Here is an 18,774-nt window from a genome sequence, read left to right as displayed (position 1 = left end):
AACTGTCCAAAAATTTGGGAATTGAAGCACTTCAGGCCCCTCCATCGCGGTTAATTCTACACAGCATTTTCGAGAAAATGTACGCCAGATATATACCTCCCTCTAAGGGTGGAAGCAACTCGAATGCTTCTCCTTCTCACTCGGCACCAAAATCTACAAACAACACTGCTCCTACGACTGCAACGAATGCCTTCGGGTTTTCGCGATACGTCCCTCCGAGCGCAAAGCCCCTAGCTCAGTCCATGCACATAGAGACTCCTCAGGTCCAATACTTTGATGACACACCGCCCACAAATACCAAGCGCAAATTAGATACTTCAGAGGAGAACAGAGGAACACCAGGTCCTGATAGCAAGAAGCCCAAGACCGAAGAGCCGACTACACATAAGGATAGAGAAGATGCGCCGAAAAGAAAGAAAAAGGTCAGAAGAGGCAAGCGAAGAACTGGAGTTGCCAATGACGAACGTGACGATGACGGTACCAAGCCCGCGCAAGAAGCTCCCGAGGCCACATCCAAGGAAGCAGACGCAACCCCCGAAGAGAGCCAGACTATGGACGAAGATTCTGCAAAGGACAAGGAAAAGCCGAAAAGAGAAGTGAAGGAAAAGAAAGAGAAGAGGAAGAGGAAGTCAAAGAATGAAGAGCAAGAATCAGAAGTTATTCACAGACCTGTTTCCAAGGACGACGATCGCAACAAGGATGTATCCATGACCGGCGTGGCAGAACCCATTGAGAATATGCCTGAACCTACCAAACCAGCGGCAGACGAGGAAGATAAAAGACGGAAGCGTAGGGAAAAGAAAAAGAAGGAAAAGGAAACTGAGCCAGCAAAGGAACAAGAAGATGAACAACAACAGACAAACCAGCGCCACAAGACTGTTATGAGCAAGCTAGAGAAGTCTCTTAAGCTTGCCAGTGAGCTGCCCGCGGACGAACAGAATGAAGAGGACCAGGGCGAATTACACGGCCTCGAACCTTTGCCTCAACCAGAGCCGGTTAGCTCTCTGACGACCTCAAAGCCGAACTACAAGATTCTTCCCTCTTGGCTCGAGGATCCTATCCGTGTCTCTCAAGACACACACATCCCCTTTTCTGAACTGGGCATCATACCCAAGGCTTGTCGAGTATTAGAGGAGAAGGGATTCCGGGATGCCTTCGCTGTGCAGACTGCTGCGATTCCTCTCCTACTGCCAACAAGTAAGCAACGCGGAGATGTGCTTATATCTGCCGCGACCGGTTCTGGTAAGACACTAGCTTATGCCCTGCCCGTTGTCCGAGATATCAGCCAAGGATGTCTCACGAGGCTGCGTGCCCTAGTAGTGCTACCAACACGTGAACTGGTTAAGCAAGCCCAAGAGACCTTTGAGCTATGCGCTAGAGCATTCGATGGTGGTGATCGAAAAAGAGTGCGAGTGGGCATCTCCATCGGTAGTCAGTCACTCGAGGCCGAGCAGAAAGCCTTTATGGATCAGGAGCTTCGATATGACCCTGATACATACAAGAAGCTGAAAGAAGAGACTCAACGTCGAAAACAGCTGAAGTGGGGCCTTTCAGCATCAGAAAGTCTCCAAGATCTTGATATGGAGGCCACAGATCCTCGATTAAGCCACATGAACGGATATGTGGTTGATTACATTTCCAAAATAGATGTTCTGATATGCACTCCTGGACGACTGGTTGAGCATATGGAGCAAACAAGGGGCTTCAACCTGGATTACGTTCGATGGCTGGTAGTTGATGAGGCGGATAAGCTACTTGCTCAGAGCTTCCAAGGCTGGCTTGACCTCGTTATGGAAAAGTTCCGCATCCATAAGTTTACCGCACGAGACTTCCATGATATGGACTTTTCTGGTGTTCGTAAGGTCATTCTGAGTGCCACGCTCACAAGAGATCTGAGTCTTCTCAACCAATTAGGTCTGCAAAGACCACGATTGATTGTCCTGGAGAGCGATGGCGACATCCAGATTGCTGAGCATTCCCTGCCCGTGTCGTTGAAAGAGCATGCGATTAGAGTGCACGACACCAATCTCAAGCCCCTCTACTTGCTTGATCTACTCCGCAGTCAGGACATGCTTATGGCAAGCCCTAACAAAGACGAAGAGGAGCCCAAGGCGGAAGAAGCTGAAGACTCGGCTACTAGTTCTGACTCAAGCTCCAGTTCTGGCTCCGACTCTGACTCTGATGCTACTTCTGACACAAGCTCGGACACATCTTCTGACTCGGATTCTGACACAGAGACCAGTACCAAGCTCAAGGTCTCAAGACGCACACTCAAGTCTCACATCCCTATTTCTCTTATCTTCACAAAGTCCAACGAATCTGCACTTCGGTTGTCACGACTACTCGCCCTCTTGGATCCCTCCTTGGCAGACCACATTGGCACACTCACGTCAACCACACCAACACACATCCGTCGCAAGACTCTCCGGGCCTTCTCTACTGCCTCGTCTCCCATTCGCCTCCTCATAGCCTCCGACCTTGTTGCTCGTGGTATCGACCTTCCCAGCCTTGACCACGTAATCAACTACGACCTACCGCCTAGTGTAGCCGGCTATGTTCACCGAGTTGGTCGAACAGCTCGAGCTGGAAGGTCAGGGTGTGCATGGACACTCGTTGGCGATGATGAGAGTGGTTGGTTCTGGGGCAAGATTGCCAAGGGCGCTGGAGTCAAGAGAGCTCAAAAGGTTGAGCGAACAAGGATTGAAGAAATCGATGAACAGAGAGTGGAAGGGTATGAGGCTGCTTTGGAGAAGCTGGGTAAGGAAGCAGGAAGGTAACCGATCATATACTATAGACACCGCTAGATACCAGCACTATGGGTTGCCTTACGGCTTACATGTCAGAATATGGACATGCCTGAGATATCTAATTTTCAATACCCACTCAGATTTATTTCCCATGATGATCCTGTGCCAATTCGCTCTGGCTGGTGATCTATTTCTGACTGCCTAACTCAATGACGGATTGTGAGCATACAGGCAGGCGGTCAAAGAATATATATTACGTCGCTACAAATCCTCAATCATAGTTGGCAACACGCCAGAATCGGCGTCTACCCATTTAACCCATTTACTTCTTTGAAGCTTCATGTTTTGGTCCCTCGAATTCGGTTGTGCTTTCATGCCGTCAACTTAATCCTCGCTCCAGTTGTTCCGTTCGACCACGGCCGATGGCACGACTCTAGGACCCGATTCATTCTCTTGTACACTCCCGTAACCCGGTGATGGCCTCTCTGGGCGCTCAGGGGTAGCCTCTTCCTCCTCGATGACATCCCTCTCCCTGTCGATCAGTAAAGGGCGGCGGCCATCGTGCTGTTGTTCTGATTGTCCATGGCCATGGTTTCGCCAGTTACCCAACCAGCTGGAATCTTTTTTGGCTAGGAGGAGCCCTAGTATCTTGACTCTACATCAGTATATGAACCTTAGGAACCTAGAAGTTCGGTTTCGACATACCTGGATCAGCCCGACACCGAGGACGACAGAGAAGTCCAACAATGATAGTGTCTGCAAGGCTCCTGACCAAGGTTCACGGCAGGGACTTGTTCTTCCATATGTTTCGGCACAGCTGCTGGGTGCTGTATTTGGGAAAGGATAAGCTCGGTCTCGGATTGAGTTCAGCCCGCAGCAGTCAAACGCATCCTGAATACGTCGTATGCTGCGTGCATCATGAGCACGAAACATATCCATCCACTTCTTATCGAGCATGCATCCCATCATTTCTGATGGCACTACGCGCTCTAGAAGTAATGTTGCCAGGATGGTGGTGATAAGGGCTTGAAGAACCTGGACAATCAAAGGAGCTAGCTTGGTTATGCCGCTGGAAGACGACTTGGTAGTACGGCGAATACTAGGATAGAGAGCTGTGTTAAGAAACCCCAGAATCGGGAGAATCACTGTAAGAATTGACAGGGTTGGCGAGATAGCGAGTGAGAGGTTCGAACTGCGGACGTGCACGATGCTATACAAGAGTCAGACCTCACCTACTAACGGTACTTAACTGAAGCTCACATTGCTATTATGAGCAGCACAAGGCTGAGCTAAGGGGCTTGGTAAGTCATAGATGATTAAAGCCCCGGTGTGCCCAATGATTGCCTTACCATCAAGTAGAGAACTGTGGGATGGATCATGTTATTGTTGTTGTTTCTCGTACTCAAGCAGCTAAATTCAAGGCGGAAGATGTAAATGAGTGTGGAATTGAAAAGAAGGATTTACAGGATGATGTTTCTTTTAACCGTCTAATCAATGGCGAAGGCCTTCCCCGCCTTCATGCGGGAGGCCTACCGGGGAGACGGTTGCCTAGAAATGATGGACGGATGTCTCTCTTATCTTACCTGCTAAGCCTGAACATGCTGTCTCACGAATTCTAGTCTTATTGAAGTCAGTTGCATGCATATACAGTGCCTGATTGCTTTGCCTTTTGACGATACTAAGGGATGTTTCACCTACAGATGAGGTATATTGTGTTGCACAAAGGAAGATATTTCAGCACAACTAGCTCTGTAGTACGTATAGCATTGCAAAAATAATAAATTTACACTCCCACATATGAGACAGGTTTCATGCCCGTTTTCCACTGAGATGGTTATGACTGCCAAAGCGAATGTGAAATCTCGCGAGGTTGGGCTTCTTGCGAAAGAATCCATCAATATCATATAATGTAGACAAAGGAGACGTAAGAGGAGATTGATTCATTGGTTCATTGTCATAAGGGAACATAGAAAGGACATAAACAGGATGTGAAAAACATGAAAGAAGGTCCGAACTGACGGAGATAGCTCATGATACAAGCTCAGATGTTAGTAATGCCCGCCATCATTTGGAAGACTAAGATCAATGCTATTCGGCATCATTGCTGCTTTGTAGTCGAATTGTTGGTATGCTGCATCGTCTCCCAGAGATGTGGCTGAGCTGTCACTGGCTTGGTATGCGTCTGAGGAGTCCGTGGACTCATTCATATCAAACGTCACCGAGTTATTCAGCATAGCCCCGTCGTCTATGGCTTGAAAGTCGAAAGGTTCCTCTCCCAAGTCTTCTGGGGCAAATGAATAACAGTCCAAGCAGGAGTAAAACCCAAAATCGTCAGCTGCTGTGGACGTCTCCTCTGGGCTGAGTCCTGGGAAAGGAAGCTTATCTGCAATTATGCGTGGCAGCTCTTGCAGACGTTCCATGACAGTCACCTTCATTTGGGGTTCCCAGTCGTTGAATGCATCTTCTACTACCATGGCGACTTGGTGTTCAATTGCTGGCTTTGCCTTGATCCAGTAGTCACGCCATTCCTCAGGGTTTTCGACCTTGACGGCTGACGCCCGATTGGTTGAGAGTGAAGGATCATAATCTTGGGATGACTCAGTCTTTGTATATTTTAAGGTGTTTAGGGAACAGATCTTGTAACTTACAAGGTGAAGGAATGTCAGGAGAATCAGGCTTGACATCAAATAGAGCACAATACCACTCCCTCCACTTCTCAACGGGGTTCATCCTCACTCTTGTTTTCAGTTTTTTTGCTTGGTCCTCGTCGTAGCCATCCAAAAGATTTCGCTTCAGGCTGCTTGTCTCTTTCACTGGGCACGGCGTCGTCATCCGTTGATGCTTCTTTAGATCTTTCTCATCGTCAAACCGGCGAAGGCATCGATTGCATTGATGCGGAGAGAGACTATGTCTTCGCTCGAGATGTTCCCTAGATACCACTGTCAGTCAGTTGCCTAGTTAAGGGGTAAGTTGACTCACTTTACTCGGCCGATTTCAAGCCACCCTGGGCCACAGCATGTTCTCTCAGTTCCGAATCTCTTAGGGTCTCTTTGATGGTAAGGACAAGCAAACCGAGGACGAGAGTCGTCCTTTGTGGTTTTTGTCCTCTTGTTATCCTTCTTTCTACGGAACTTGTCGTCTCCTTCGTCCTCATTCTCACTTTCGTCTCTGCCACTCTGACCTTTGGATCTCTTTTGGCCAGCTGACTGGGGTATGTGTTTTCCTGACTGAAAAGGACGCGAACTATGTGATCCGGAAGTATGCTCACACTCTTCCTCGAGTGCTTCCAGTCTTCTTTCAACACATTCCGAGATTGCAGCCATCAAATTATCAACGATATTCTGTTTACGCCGTCTCAGTTCTTTATTGATGCAGTAGTCCAGGTAGGCCGCCGACGGGTTCGTGGGCTCGACGTCGGATTGACTGTGATCGGCGGCTTGCACTTCAGCACTGTGAGGAAAGGGCACGTTGAGAAGCTTTTCACACTTTTCTATGGCCTCGCGACGGACTCTTGCAGCGGGTGAATTGTCTTGACCGCGCCTTTTGTCGTGTCAGTGGCCTCATCATGAAGATGGACTTTGATATAACAATGACTTACTGAGCGCCAGGCGAACCTCGACGGCCCTGACCGCTCTCCTGGTCGTTGCTGGCCCGGGGCTTAGTTGATCCACCACTTGAAGGATTCTGGAGACACAATCAGTACATGCCCAACAATTTGAAGTGAGAGTGTGTGGTACTTGTTGAGAGTGGTGACTCTGAGTGTGTTCGGGTGATGCGGAAGACCTCTTGTTTCTAGTTACAAAGACTTGTTCTTCCGAATCTTGCTGAGGCATATCCGATCGCTGGTAAACCAGACGACGGTGTTGAATCAAGGAGGAGAAGTTGAATTGATGGCAGAGTTTTGTGAACCGTCTCTTTCCTGCAAGGTATCGGTTTGCGAAGGCGTAGCGTTTGTGTTGCAAGGAGAATTGACTTGCTTTGTCCACCACAGAGGGCATTATCAAAAGTCGGCTGATTGATTCATTTGCATATTCAGTTCTAGCTCAGTTGATGCGTGACTTTGTTGTTGCAAATAAACAGTGTCTAGGAAGGCTTCGAATGGAATTCTGCTTGATTTTGAAGATAAAATGTCTCAAAACAATCTCCATGGAACAAAAGTCTGGCGGGCACAGAGACGGGGATTGTGACGTTTAAATAGTTGGTGAGAGCCTCACGATAGTCCTTTCACATTCAATCTCCCGCAATTGCGAACTCCGCAAAGCCGGGCGTGGCTTCTCCGAGTGAGATCGCACACTGATAGGACTCATCTGGAGCTGGAATCATATTGGATGACAACCATTCAGAAGCTTCGTGAATGGCCAGGAGGAGTGATCTCGCGGGCACCAGTGGGCTATTGAGTACCTCAACTCTCATGCAGGTAAGTCGAGTATGTGTGTCATGTTACATGTATGACTTACTTGTCAACACATCAAACCAATTCAACGAATCGAAAGCCTCAAGTTGGCGTCAGTTGTAAACAAGACGATGCCGTTTTGGGTTTCTTCAGCGCCTATCAATGTGCTGCAGCAGGTGAGGCGACAGCATAATGGTTCGCAAGCTTCCACAAAGCAATCCGAGTGGTTGTTCATGACGCGACCCCCGCGCTGAAATGCAGCTATCAAGTGAACACTGCAGATAACAAAGCATGTCAGATGCACAGCGGTTTGGTCTATTTGGGACACCGAATCTTGAATGCCTCGAACGGAGGAAATCCGAGTACCACGTATCGGCTTCAAAGGTGAGTATGTACTTCGCAAGGATTTCGACGGGTCTCCTCGGGAGGTATTATGTTTTTGGAGTCTCTGATTTCTGGTGCTCCCGGCTGAAGCTATAGGCCAGGAGAGAAGTGGTCGACTAAAGCGCCGTGCTGAGCATGAACAATATCCTCAGAGTCCGCCAGCAACACCGTGTCATTGGTAGACTTGTCATCAAGTTTCGCCCGTTCTTCCGCTAATCATCTCTTGACCTTTGAGAAGTCAACATACGATCACCCCTCTGAGTCGGATCCAGGCCATGGTCGATGCACTCGCAGGTGACTGCCTCCGGGGTCTTCTTTCGAGGATGTTAGATTTTGGCAGTTATGTGAAGTATGTCGGAAGTAGGGAGCTGGACTGCATTGTAGACCCTTTTCTGAACATGTCATCCATCACGATACAGGCGTACTTTTCTGTGGTTGAATCAAGTAGGGACCAGCCCTGGCTCCAGTCATTGACTGTAACAGAAGTGACAATGCCTTCATGGTGAGCACGTCCCATGATAAGGTTCCTTTCCTCATACCGTCTTGAAGCATGGCTTTGATCATGAAGCCAACGATTTCACTAGTAACCCTGTAGTTGCGGTTGCGAGGATATCGAGTGAGTATTCTTTCTCCAAGAGGTCAACGAAACTGAATTCTGGTAGTAAATGGTCAGTGAAATCAAGTAGAGTAGAATATATATGTTGATTGACTCACCGATCCTGATCGCTTCATGTTGATTAATGATCAAATCTTTGTACCGGAATCTGAGATTCTTCCGGAAGAGTGACAGACCGACGGGCACATATTCATGCTGAGTGGCACCATCATCGCTTTGTCCTTTCACTTTTCCAGATATGTATCGAATGAAAAGCGCCAGGTCATGGCACGTTGGTGTGTCTTTCAGGCTGAACGGGTTAGCGAAATACAAACTTGTGACGATAGAGCTCACTCTTGTTTCAAACTTTGTTTGCGAAAATGCTGAACATTTCACACGAAAAGTCTTTCGAATTATCGGATCCTGAAGCGCCAGTAAGAGGAACCATTTTAGCAATGTCGCTCTCATATCGAGCTGGGTCTTCAGAAGTAATTTTTCGCTTCTGGGATACAGAGCTAGGGGATTCTGGCGTAACATGATCACCATTGGAATGACCGTTGCTTGTGAAGACCTGCATCATGGCCCAAACGAGTGGTGCCAGGGACGATCAAGGTGGAGGGGTGAGTATGTGTGTGAGGTGAGGATGATAGAGAAGGGTGCGAGATGGATGGTGAAAAGAGAAGATATTTGATGGGGAGAAAAAAGAGGAGAGAAAATTGATGGAAGCCATGAGAAATCAAAGCTTGAGGCAGGATCATCTCCTTGGAAGGAAGGAAGAGCCGCTTGGCGGAGAGAATAATATATGTGCACCTGAAGGAAGCCATGACACGAAACTTTTGGGTCAAGTGCATAGGTAGGTTGTTGTTGAAAGGCATAAAGGTAAGGGAGGGAACCTGGCATAGTCCAGGATTTGAAAGGTAGGTACGGACACCATATGCCGAATGTGTCAAATAGTCTAAGGCGCAGGTCTTTGCTTATTCGAGGTACCTGGTATGATGGACGAGGAAGATGTTTGAGTTGTAGTTTAGTGAAAACAAGCTCTTCAAGGCCGCAGAAGCCCCCCTTTCGGGTTGATTGGTGAGTTGGTAAGTCAATAGACGCTCTTTAAGGCCGCGCATGCCCCCTTGCGGTAGATAAGTTTGGTAAGTCAATGGACGCTCTTCTAGGCCGCGGAAGCCCCCCCCTTTGGGTTGGTTGATGGGTTGGTAAGTCAAAACATGCTCTTTATAATTGCGCGTGTCTATCATAGAATTAGTGCTTGCTCATGTAGTCAATAGAAGATGCGTACCTTAACATCGGTGCCTCTAGGTGACGGCATACTGCATGGTCGTGAAAGACAGCAAAAGCCGCCATTGAAATGTCTGTTAAAAGTCTCAAGCCGAATCTGTCACGATTGAAATGGGCCAAGAGACCAGCGTGTGCCAAAGCGTTGGTGATTCCAACTCGGGCGTAAGATGGCCAAGTAGCAGGTGGCAGGATGCAAATGACGACTCTCCGTAACATAGCGCTGAGGACACATTCACTTGAGTGGACGGATTACCACTGCGTATTTCCCATCCAGTGACGAATTTGGGCTCGCTGTTGCCGAAATCCCATGCAACTCCAGAAGGGCTGATTTGTTTGGATGAGCCAGGGAAGTCGTAGGAAGAGGAACGAACTTACATATTGCTCAAGTAGATGGCGATGGCCTAGTAGGCGAGCCTCGGCCAAAGGCCATAGCCGGAAGAGGGTTATGAGCTCACTCACTGAAGATTTTGTCGAACGACGAAGTGTGAAGAAATAAAAATGATGAGGGAAAATAAAATTTCGACGATGGGGGGAGAGATAAGTGAGGAAGTGAAGGAGAGAAAGAAGGGTACCTAGTTAAGTGGGGGCGTGATTCAGTGAAGCAAGCATCGCCAGTGCCAGCAAGTGCCAGCAGGCACTGGTAGATAGGTATTGTCTACCTGCTAGGTACTAAGTACGATGGATAATAGGTATTTCAAGAGACAATAAGGGTAGTGGCTAGAAGAGACTCCAGTCAATTGTTGATTACTTGATGGATGGATATGTGTGAATATCTAAGGCAAGTAGGTAGTTAGTCTCTGAGGCTTTCTCCATCGATGCCAACGGGGCACATTTGACTCACAAGATAATACTAACGAATGAATAGCTAGCAGGTAAGTCGATACGTCGCTCTTCAAGGCCGCGGAAGCCCCCCTGGGGTAGATGAGATGGTCCAAGTCACAATACGCTCTCCGCTGTCGAGCATGCCTTTCTCGCTGTAGTTTGGTATAAGTTTTGTAGTCTCGGTGAGCCTATTCAATCTGTAAGGCCGACAAGCCAAGATTTGATTTGGTTGTGAACAACAATGAAATAATAAGTTAGGCCGCCTAGAGTCTTTTCGAGTAGACTGGACAGTTTATGGTCATGTCCGAGGACCATGGTGACGATAGTAAATAGTCCAGGAGGTAAGAGACTACTACAGAAAAAGAGAATTTTAGGTTACCTAAGGTACAGTTGACCTGATAATTGAGTGCCTGTGACAACCCCTTGCCAAGTACCTACCCAGCCTACCTGTGACCACCTAACTACCTACCTGATATTCAGTATCTGGCATTACTCAAGCTTGCCATCACTTTGGAAAGGGCGAGCCAACTTCCCAAAGTGCCTGGGGACTGGCTCGCATCCAACTCGCCCTCACAGGATGTAAAGAAATTGCCTTGTAATACTGCAATTGCTGTCCATGGTCATCAACGGATGTTTTTTGCTTACATATATGACAATGGCAGGGCTGCGGGCAATGAGGGCCTTGGAGGGGAGGAGATCGACGTGGCCACGAAGGATATCATGAACTGAGGGTTTTTGTTGATCCTGCCCCTCTTGCTGGTTGAAAGTCTGCGTTGCAGTATTCCCCTTCCCGCTGTTGAGCATAGATTGTGGCGGCTAGGTACCTCTCTGATATCGTGGTGGTCTTCGGCAAGTCCGTATACCGGGCTTTGTTGCAGTCGCAGAACCTAGGTAGACAATACGGAGTACTTGGAGCAGATGGTAACGTTTACTGGTAGGCCTTGCGGCCACGAGAACCTCGATCCGTATACGTTTAACTTCTGTATCGTCATAGGTATTGACTCGGTCTTAGACACCCTTGGGGTCCCGCCCTCACACCAGACCCCCCTTGATAATAACATTCGAGTAAAATGCCTCGTGCAGTTAGTGCTGCTTGATTTAGAGTACCCCTTTTCCCCTGTAGTTGCACTTAGCAGTCCTCCAACACGATCTTCTGCCCGTTCACTAATACATACGCCTTAGGTCACTCCGTCGTACTAACTAAATCAACCAAGGCATTGATGACCGAACTGTATGAGTGAGTGTAGTATTTATACTTGGGTTTTCTTTGAGCCACGGAAGGGACGTTGAATAAGTTACATAAGCTTTTATGGTCTGTCGACCTCGTTTAGGATCCTCCACTATACTCCGTATAAGCTATAATTTCCACATTTACCCTGTTTCTAGTGCGAGAATCCATCAGTTGTCAACTAACACAGTGAAGCTAGATCTCTGCATTTGTCGACTTTATGCTCCATGGTAGGCATGGCCATTTGAATCGGCATTGGTTCGATACCTAAAGGTAGGGAAGATACCTAGTCAATCAGTTTTTACGCTTCTGCTCCCCTGACAGGCCCGTAACAGAGTTCTTTGAATTCTCCCGTCAAATTAAGGCAAGCTGTATCCTAAGGAGTGAGGACACCTAGACAATTTTAGGATAATTTAGGATTTTTATGAAGAACTTAGGTCATCTTTAGAGTAGGTTATTTAAACACCACACTAATTTAATTAACGTCTCCCTGCTGTGCCTGGATGGGATTTCAGTGAGATCACCGGGAATAACGAGCATCGGCACGACCAGGCTACCTACCTTACCTACCTAGGTAGCCAGGACAGTGGGAGACGCTAAAAAACAGTGCCGGTTCCTGAATACGCAGGTACCTAACGTAGTAGTACCCCCACCCCAAATTCACGGGCCGCTTATTACCTTATTACCTTTCAGCTGGAAGCCCAAGCTTGACGCGTAAAAGTGCGCGGGCCTACACAAACGTCATAGTTCGGCAGTCGTTGCTTTTACCTTCTCTACCTTGCCTTGGCTGGCATCTTAAAGCTTCCAGCAATTTCCTCGGAGGTTCTCAACTTATTTTCTCTCAGAAGAGATGTCGGGTTGGTCTTGGTCGCCTAGACAGGCCATGCTACAAATGAGCCAGCCAGAGATGAGTCACCAACCGCGTCCTACTATTCCGCCACAGAGCCTACCAAGCATGCCAGCTCTCAACCTACCTCATCCACCTGTTCCAAACCCAGCCCTGCCCGTCTATAACCATCAGCCTGTCTATAGCAAGCCTAGTGCTCTACCTGCTTCTAACAACCCTGTGCCTCCTCCTGTTCCTGTTCCTGTTCCTGTTCCTGGTCCCATCCCCAATAACTCAACTTCTCCTGCCTACTACAACCCACCACCACCATTTGTTCCGCACTCATCCGGGGCTCAAGCACCAGGCGGTCCACCTTCACTTGTGAATATCTCATCCATGGCAAGAGGAAACCCTTCTAGAGCACCGCCAATCCCGGCTCCAGCTCCAGCTCCAGCTGCGACAACCACAAGCTCTAGGAAGCGCAAGTCTGATGTTGGTCCCGACAACGCCCAAGAGAATCTTTTCCCAGACAATGTGCCGGATATAGACAGCGAAGATGAACGCCTAGCTCTTCATGACTCAGACACTTGCAATGCTATTCGTCGTAAGATTCGTAACTGGATCGATTCAGGCGCTCAAAAAGTTGGCGAGTTTCAGAAAACCATTGGAGTTAGTGGCAAATCCTACAATAGCTTTATGAACCGAACTGGCACATGGGATGGCGAGAACACCGATACATACATCAAAGCCCACCTCTTCTTCAAAAAGCGCGAGCTTCAGGGGCTCCCCCTCAAGACCAACAAACCCAAGAAAGCAAAGACAGCCGCTTCCGCCAAGGCCCTCGAAGAAGTTCTTGATGTGAGCAACGTTGACCCCCTTCCTGGTGAGGCAGACGGAACAGTTCCCGTTTACGACACCTGCGGCGAGATCCGCAAGAAGATTCGGCCTATCTTAGCCAAGGAGGGAATGACTCAAGCAGCTTTCATCCGCGCTCTCAATAAGAACCTGCCTGATGGGAAAAGCGTATCTCCGGCCAACATGCGGTACTTCATGGGCCGAAAGGGAGTCCGCGATGGCAATACCAACATCACATTCTATGCAGCTTATGTTTTCTTCGAAAAGAAGCGTATTCAGGCTGGCAAGCCCAAGACTCAATTCCGCCAAAAGATGGAGAAGGCATGGGGCAACAAAGGTTTTGATACTGAGCATGGGGCCAACCAACAGTACACTTGTTTTGCTGGTGAAGAGCCAGTAGTGGATGAGTTTGGCAAAATTGACTTTGTTGTGACAGGACGACGGAGGTGAGAAAGACGCGCGTGCTTGTGAAAAGAAGAGGGGAAAACCTAAGGGGAGGGGATATTTCAAGCCTGTTGATGTTTTCTGATACCATAGCATTTGAGCTGATTTGGATGTGTCATCTACATGAACAAATGTCTGAATAGCAAAGAGTATAGCAAAAGGGCGTGTCTGACGGGTTTGGTTCTAATCTATATCTAGCAAAGGAAAAGCATTGTCACCCATGGCCTCCTCAATTCTCTTCATAATTGCCAGTACCTTCTCCTCTTCTAACCGGCGGCCAACTACTTGAACACCTACGGGTAATCCATGCATGGCGTTCGCATCATACAGTTTGTATGCGCCCTGCGCAATGCCGTTGAGACTATTGAGGCTAAAGTCTCCTGGCAATTGATCCCGCATCTTGTCGACATGTGTCACGGGCAAGACGCCACCGGTATAGTCGAGCTGTCCCAGGTCAGCTTTGTTATGTTAGCTCCCCTTATTGATGAACGTACCAGGTTGAACAAGAAGGTGTAGCCACAGCTGCTACATGCATCATGCATGCCCCTATGAGGGACAGCTGGAGTAGCATTAGGAGGGGTGATTAAGCAGTCAATACCGGAGTGTTCCCACCAGTCAAACCACTTCCTCTTGTAAAGCTCACGCTTGGCATTGAGTTGCCAGATCTCGTATCCGGATTGAGGATGCCAGTTCCGCAAGAGTCCAGCCCATATTGCGTCTCCTCGAACATACTTGACCCAAAGGTAGTGCAAGTACTTCACTGGTCGAGGAAGGCTGAAATAGAAGCTCATTTGGGCAGCACCTCGATCGTTCCACTCTCCCCAACGAAAGAAGGATTTGACAGTCTGGAGGCCGTCGCTGCAGAGAAGGATTGAGGCTAGACATAGAGCTTCATAAGGAGAAGGGGGATCAATCTCCACGATCTCGTGGCCTGCGTGTCGTAGAGCAGATTCGGTCATTTCTAATGCTCTTCGGCAAGCGGGACTGGGATCCACGACGCCGTCTGTTCGAAGGATTCCGACTCGCAAGTTCTTCTTGTCGGAGAACTCTCTCTCAATGTCGGTTCTCCAAGGTAATGGATGACAGGAATAGTCATAAGTCCAAGGTTTCATCTGGATGATTGCTCGAGTGAAATGGGTCAGATCGTTGAGCGTACGCCCCATGGGACTATACACTGCAGGAACACCATCCTGCCCTGGCATGCTTGTTACCACCCCTGTCTTGAGCCATCTTCCTGTTGAGCATTTGAGTGCATAGCAGCCAGAGAAGTGAGCTGGGCAGCGGACACTTCCAGCAACATCACTTCCAATTCCAATTCGGCCTCCCAATGCCAGCAAGGCACCTTCACCTCCTGTTGAGCCACCAGCGGTGTAGCTTTTGTTGTATGGATTCGATGTCTCGCCCCATATGTCATTAGATGACTCGAAACTCAGGAGTGTGATGGGGACATTGGTCTTGACATACGGAACAGCCCCAGCGTCTTTGAGTATTCTGACAGTATTTCCATCATGTGCAAGGGGCTTCCCCGCATGTGTGCTCATACCTACAGTGCTGTCGTATCCTTCCACTTCAACCGTGTCTTTCAGGCTGACAGGTATACCAGCTAGAGGCCCTTTGAGGTTGAGGGAGCCATCTATGAGCCATTGCTCAGCCGAAGAAAGCATGACTTCTGTTACACAGTTCGTTCTTTCGTGTGCCCTGAGGGCAATCTTGCCATATGTATGAAGAATATCTGAAGCCTTACTTGGATCTTTTTGGACAGCTTGGACTAATTCTTCAATTGGCTTATTCACAATCTCTCGGTCCAGGACAGTGAAAGGAGCATGATATGATGCCAGTCTCTTGATGCGAGATGTTCGTTCTTCTTGCTTGAACTGGCTTCAATAGTATTAGCAAGACATGTTATTCGAGTAAGCACTCTTGTGTTATATGGAGAGATTGGCAATCTTGAAGGGGCCTTACCAAGCTCGACGATGTCGCAGGTAGTCTAAGAGCACCATTATGGTCACAGTCTGTTCGAGGGACTGAACGATCAGTTGCGGTAAAGTTTTTAGCCAAATTAATCAAAGAATACAAGGAGAGTTTTATGTCAATAGAGACGAGCTCAGTGGTATAGCAGTGTTACAAGGACGAAATATGGTCACGAGACAGAACAATAGATAGCACTCTTTAGTGAGCTTCCTGATGGAAGGACCCGCTGATAACTGGTCAGAATCCCCGCATCAGCTCCACTGCTATTATCTTCAGTCTGGGGAATTAGCACCAACAAGTGGAACTCTGTCGGAATACAAAGGAAAGACGGTCGATGAAGAGACGTTTTTCGAGAATTGATGTATTCTTGAGAACGAAATATCGTCTTTGAATCTAAGTTGAAGAACAAATCCTATGTTTATTATTTTAGCTCTTCTGTTCTTTCGAAGTTTGTGTGGTTACATTGGATAACTACAAACGGTTGATAGGAGTTGCACCTCCGAAGCCTGCGGAGCCTATTACATAGACTAGATAGTAACTTGCAGTTCTCTCATTGATATTGGATATTCTCCACCACTAGGCATAATAAGACAGGAGACGTGACTGTTGTTTGTCGATGTAAGAAGTAATTGGAATGTGCTGTGATGTTAGTCTTATCCCGGTTGTGAAAGTTCAGGGTGGCATTGACACACAACCTTGGTCCTGACGTGAATAGACGCTCATAGAGAGTTTCTCCTAACGAAATTATGGCAATTCAACTCACCCATGAACCTTGTATTCAGTGTCGACATTCAAGGCGGCCAACTGTATGCATGCAGGCAGACGAGATGGGTGGACTTGTAAGATCAAGGTTTTGAGCTGGTCTGAGAGTTCACAATCCTATATGTGGAACTGGATCATTGCTTGACCTTATTTGATAATTCTGAGGAGCAAACTTTATATATCAAAGTAACATTATGATTCCTGAAGAGCCTGGGCTCTCTCATAAAGTCTTCTGGGGAGGGTAGACTACTGGCCTGGCGATATAGCCTTTGTACATACTTATGATACATCTTGTTTGCTGTCTCGTGATAAGTCCCGGGATAATTTTCGCAAATATTTTGCTAAAGCCTCTGGTGATAATGAAAAGACAATGTTGGCATGGCAAACATTCATACTGTTGCATCCTGTATTCTAACATTAGACACATGAATATGGGCCTTAATAGGGATGTTCCTTGGCTACACAACAAAATAGAAAGAGGAAAGTCGATAGTCAACAAGAATATAGTGTCTGTTCCATTTCACCAATTCCCTCACAAGAACCTTCAATCCTAGTATGATCTACCTTCGTCTAGATACCCGACCTCGGGTAAGTAACGATCGGAGGACTAAGCCCCGTGCTCCGGCGCGGAGATCGGATGGTCCGTGCGCGGAAAAGAGGTTGGGTATCAGAAGCTTTTGTACCTAGTTCTCCACTAGCATGAAGGTCACCGTCATATGAGAAGAGCCTGTAACAATCTTTTCTCTTTCACCAACCACCACCATGTCGGTCGATCCGCAGCAGCTGTTGGACACGGTAAGACATGCGGCTCTTATCCCCGAAGACATTTTACTTATTCTGCTGTAGCTCTCGAGCCAGGTTCGCCAATACGCCGACGTTGCTTCCGAGTTCATTGATAAGAATGTCGACCGCGCCGCTGTAGTTGTCAGAGAGACTCTGTCCACCTCGGAATGGGTGCCAGAGTCTGTCAGGCCTAAGCCTGCGGTGAAGGAAGTGGTGGCAGTCGTTTCTTTGGGGCGCTTCGAGAGGCTCCAAAACTGGATTGCCGAGCACAAAATTTTGACTGGAATGATTGTCTTGGCCTGCGGAACCGTCGTTTATAAAGGATACCATGAAAGTCGCTCAATGAGAAAGACAAGACGAGCGAGAAGGGCACGAAATGGCGGCCGTACCGATGTCGTCGTTATCGCCGGATCTCCGTCTCTTCCTTTGACAAGGTCTTTGTCTTTGGACATGGAGAGACGGGGTTTCATCGTCTTCATCGTTTGCAACGCCGCTGAGGACGAGTCCATGGTCCAGGCTATGAAGCGACCCGATGTTCGACCTCTGAGCATTGATACCACTGACGTGAGTTTGCCGTATGGGCTTTCGTGTGACTATACTGACATTTCCCTAGCCTCCTAATGCTGGCTCTGCCATCGAACATTTTGCCCACTTCCTCCAGTCACCTCAAGCTCCTGGCCCTGGAATGAAGCCCAACCAGCTCACTCTGAAATCCGTTATTCTGATCCCGAGCCTCCACTACCAGACTTCTCCTATCGCGACCATCCCACCATCCAGCTTTGCCGACCTTTTCAATACCCACCTCCTCCAGCCCATCCTTACAATCCAGGCTTTCCTACCACTACTCACATCCCGCTTGAACCCCATCGGAGAAAAATGGATTCCTCCCAAGGTTCTTGTCTTCACTCCCTCCATCATTTCCTCAATCAACCCTCCATTTCATGCGCCTGAGGCTACCGTTTGCTCGGCCCTGTCCGCTTTCACGGAAGTCCTCACCGCCGAACTTAGGCCCCTCGATATTCCGGTGACCCACATGCAGCTCGGCACGTTCGACTTCTCCAGTTTCGTCCCGACTCGTGGCGGTCCCAACCAAGGCCTTGTCACCGCAGGAAACCCTGAGTCTCCTCTTGTCTGGCCTGAGGGCGCCCGACACGTGTATGCTCGAAACTTTGTCGCACAAACTAGCTCTGCTATCTCCGGAGGTCGCATCCGCGGACTCAAGGGAAGCTCGCTTCGACGCCTCCACAACTCTGTTTTCGATGTGATTGATGGTTCCATCACTGCTGATACCGTACGAGTTGGCCTCGGTGCCAGCGTGTACGGCTTCGTCGGGCGATGGGCCCCCCGAGGCCTCGTCTCATGGATGATGGGCATCCGCCGAGTTGACGAGCTCTCCACATGGAAGACAAGCTCCTATGAAGGTTCAGAAAGCAGTGACGAGGATGATGAGAGCGAGAAGGGCGAAGGAGAATCAAGCGAATTTGTCGCTGTCCCATCAGACGCTAACGTCTGGCATGCTGACAACGAGGGAGCTATGTGGACTCCCCAGGCATCTGAGACCACTTGAGCGATGAAGATTGAAACTTATGCTGGATATCCGATGTAAATTGGATCTGCATGACACGCATTACGATGGGACATGTAAAACGTTCGATTTTGTTACATATAGACGCCGTC

At 48.4% G+C, this 18,774-nt stretch overlaps 7 protein-coding genes across 7 annotated transcripts; 3 read left to right on the top strand and 4 right to left on the bottom strand.

The window, feature by feature from the left end:
- Nucleotides 1–77: 77 nt before the first annotated feature.
- On the top strand, nt 78–2,777 carry FMAN_01447 (uncharacterized protein; the record flags this gene model as incomplete). The annotated part of the gene is made up of 1 exon (XM_041834875.1): nt 78–2,777. One exon carries the CDS (start codon nt 78–80, stop codon nt 2,775–2,777), a length of 2,700 nt encoding a protein of 899 aa, XP_041676788.1.
- A 354-nt stretch (nt 2,778–3,131) lies between these two features.
- Nucleotides 3,132–4,126, bottom strand: FMAN_01446 (uncharacterized protein; the record flags this gene model as incomplete). Its single annotated transcript, XM_041834864.1, has 4 exons — nt 3,132–3,395; nt 3,453–3,957; nt 4,008–4,036; nt 4,097–4,126. 4 exons carry the CDS (start codon nt 4,124–4,126, stop codon nt 3,132–3,134), a joined length of 828 nt encoding a protein of 275 aa, XP_041676787.1.
- A 669-nt stretch (nt 4,127–4,795) lies between these two features.
- Nucleotides 4,796–6,745, bottom strand: FMAN_01445 (uncharacterized protein; the record flags this gene model as incomplete). Its single annotated transcript, XM_041834853.1, has 5 exons — nt 4,796–5,334; nt 5,396–5,676; nt 5,727–6,287; nt 6,346–6,431; nt 6,485–6,745. The coding sequence occupies 5 exons, from the start codon at nt 6,743–6,745 to the stop codon at nt 4,796–4,798; spliced, it is 1,728 nt and encodes a 575-aa protein (XP_041676786.1).
- Nucleotides 6,746–8,084: 1,339 nt separating this feature from the next.
- FMAN_01444 (uncharacterized protein) lies at nt 8,085–8,665 on the bottom strand (the record flags this gene model as incomplete). The annotated part of the gene is made up of 2 exons (XM_041834842.1): nt 8,085–8,179; nt 8,239–8,665. 2 exons carry the CDS (start codon nt 8,663–8,665, stop codon nt 8,085–8,087), a joined length of 522 nt encoding a protein of 173 aa, XP_041676785.1.
- Nucleotides 8,666–12,306: 3,641 nt separating this feature from the next.
- On the top strand, nt 12,307–13,587 carry FMAN_01443 (uncharacterized protein; the record flags this gene model as incomplete). Its single annotated transcript, XM_041834830.1, has 1 exon — nt 12,307–13,587. One exon carries the CDS (start codon nt 12,307–12,309, stop codon nt 13,585–13,587), a length of 1,281 nt encoding a protein of 426 aa, XP_041676784.1.
- Nucleotides 13,588–13,764: 177 nt separating this feature from the next.
- On the bottom strand, nt 13,765–15,581 carry FMAN_01442 (uncharacterized protein; the record flags this gene model as incomplete). The annotated part of the gene is made up of 3 exons (XM_041834819.1): nt 13,765–14,025; nt 14,076–15,459; nt 15,544–15,581. The coding sequence occupies 3 exons, from the start codon at nt 15,579–15,581 to the stop codon at nt 13,765–13,767; spliced, it is 1,683 nt and encodes a 560-aa protein (XP_041676783.1).
- A 1,495-nt stretch (nt 15,582–17,076) lies between these two features.
- FMAN_01441 (uncharacterized protein) lies at nt 17,077–18,664 on the top strand (the record flags this gene model as incomplete). Its single annotated transcript, XM_041834808.1, has 3 exons — nt 17,077–17,109; nt 17,161–17,661; nt 17,711–18,664. 3 exons carry the CDS (start codon nt 17,077–17,079, stop codon nt 18,662–18,664), a joined length of 1,488 nt encoding a protein of 495 aa, XP_041676782.1.
- Nucleotides 18,665–18,774: the final 110 nt, after the last annotated feature.

Source organism: Fusarium mangiferae, assembly GCF_900044065.1.
Source record: "Fusarium mangiferae strain MRC7560 genome assembly, contig: FMAN_scaffold001, whole genome shotgun sequence".
Lineage (NCBI taxonomy): Eukaryota > Fungi > Ascomycota > Sordariomycetes > Hypocreales > Nectriaceae > Fusarium > Fusarium mangiferae.
The sequence above is the reverse complement of the archived record's forward strand: the minus strand, read 5'-3'. Positions and strand labels throughout refer to the sequence as shown.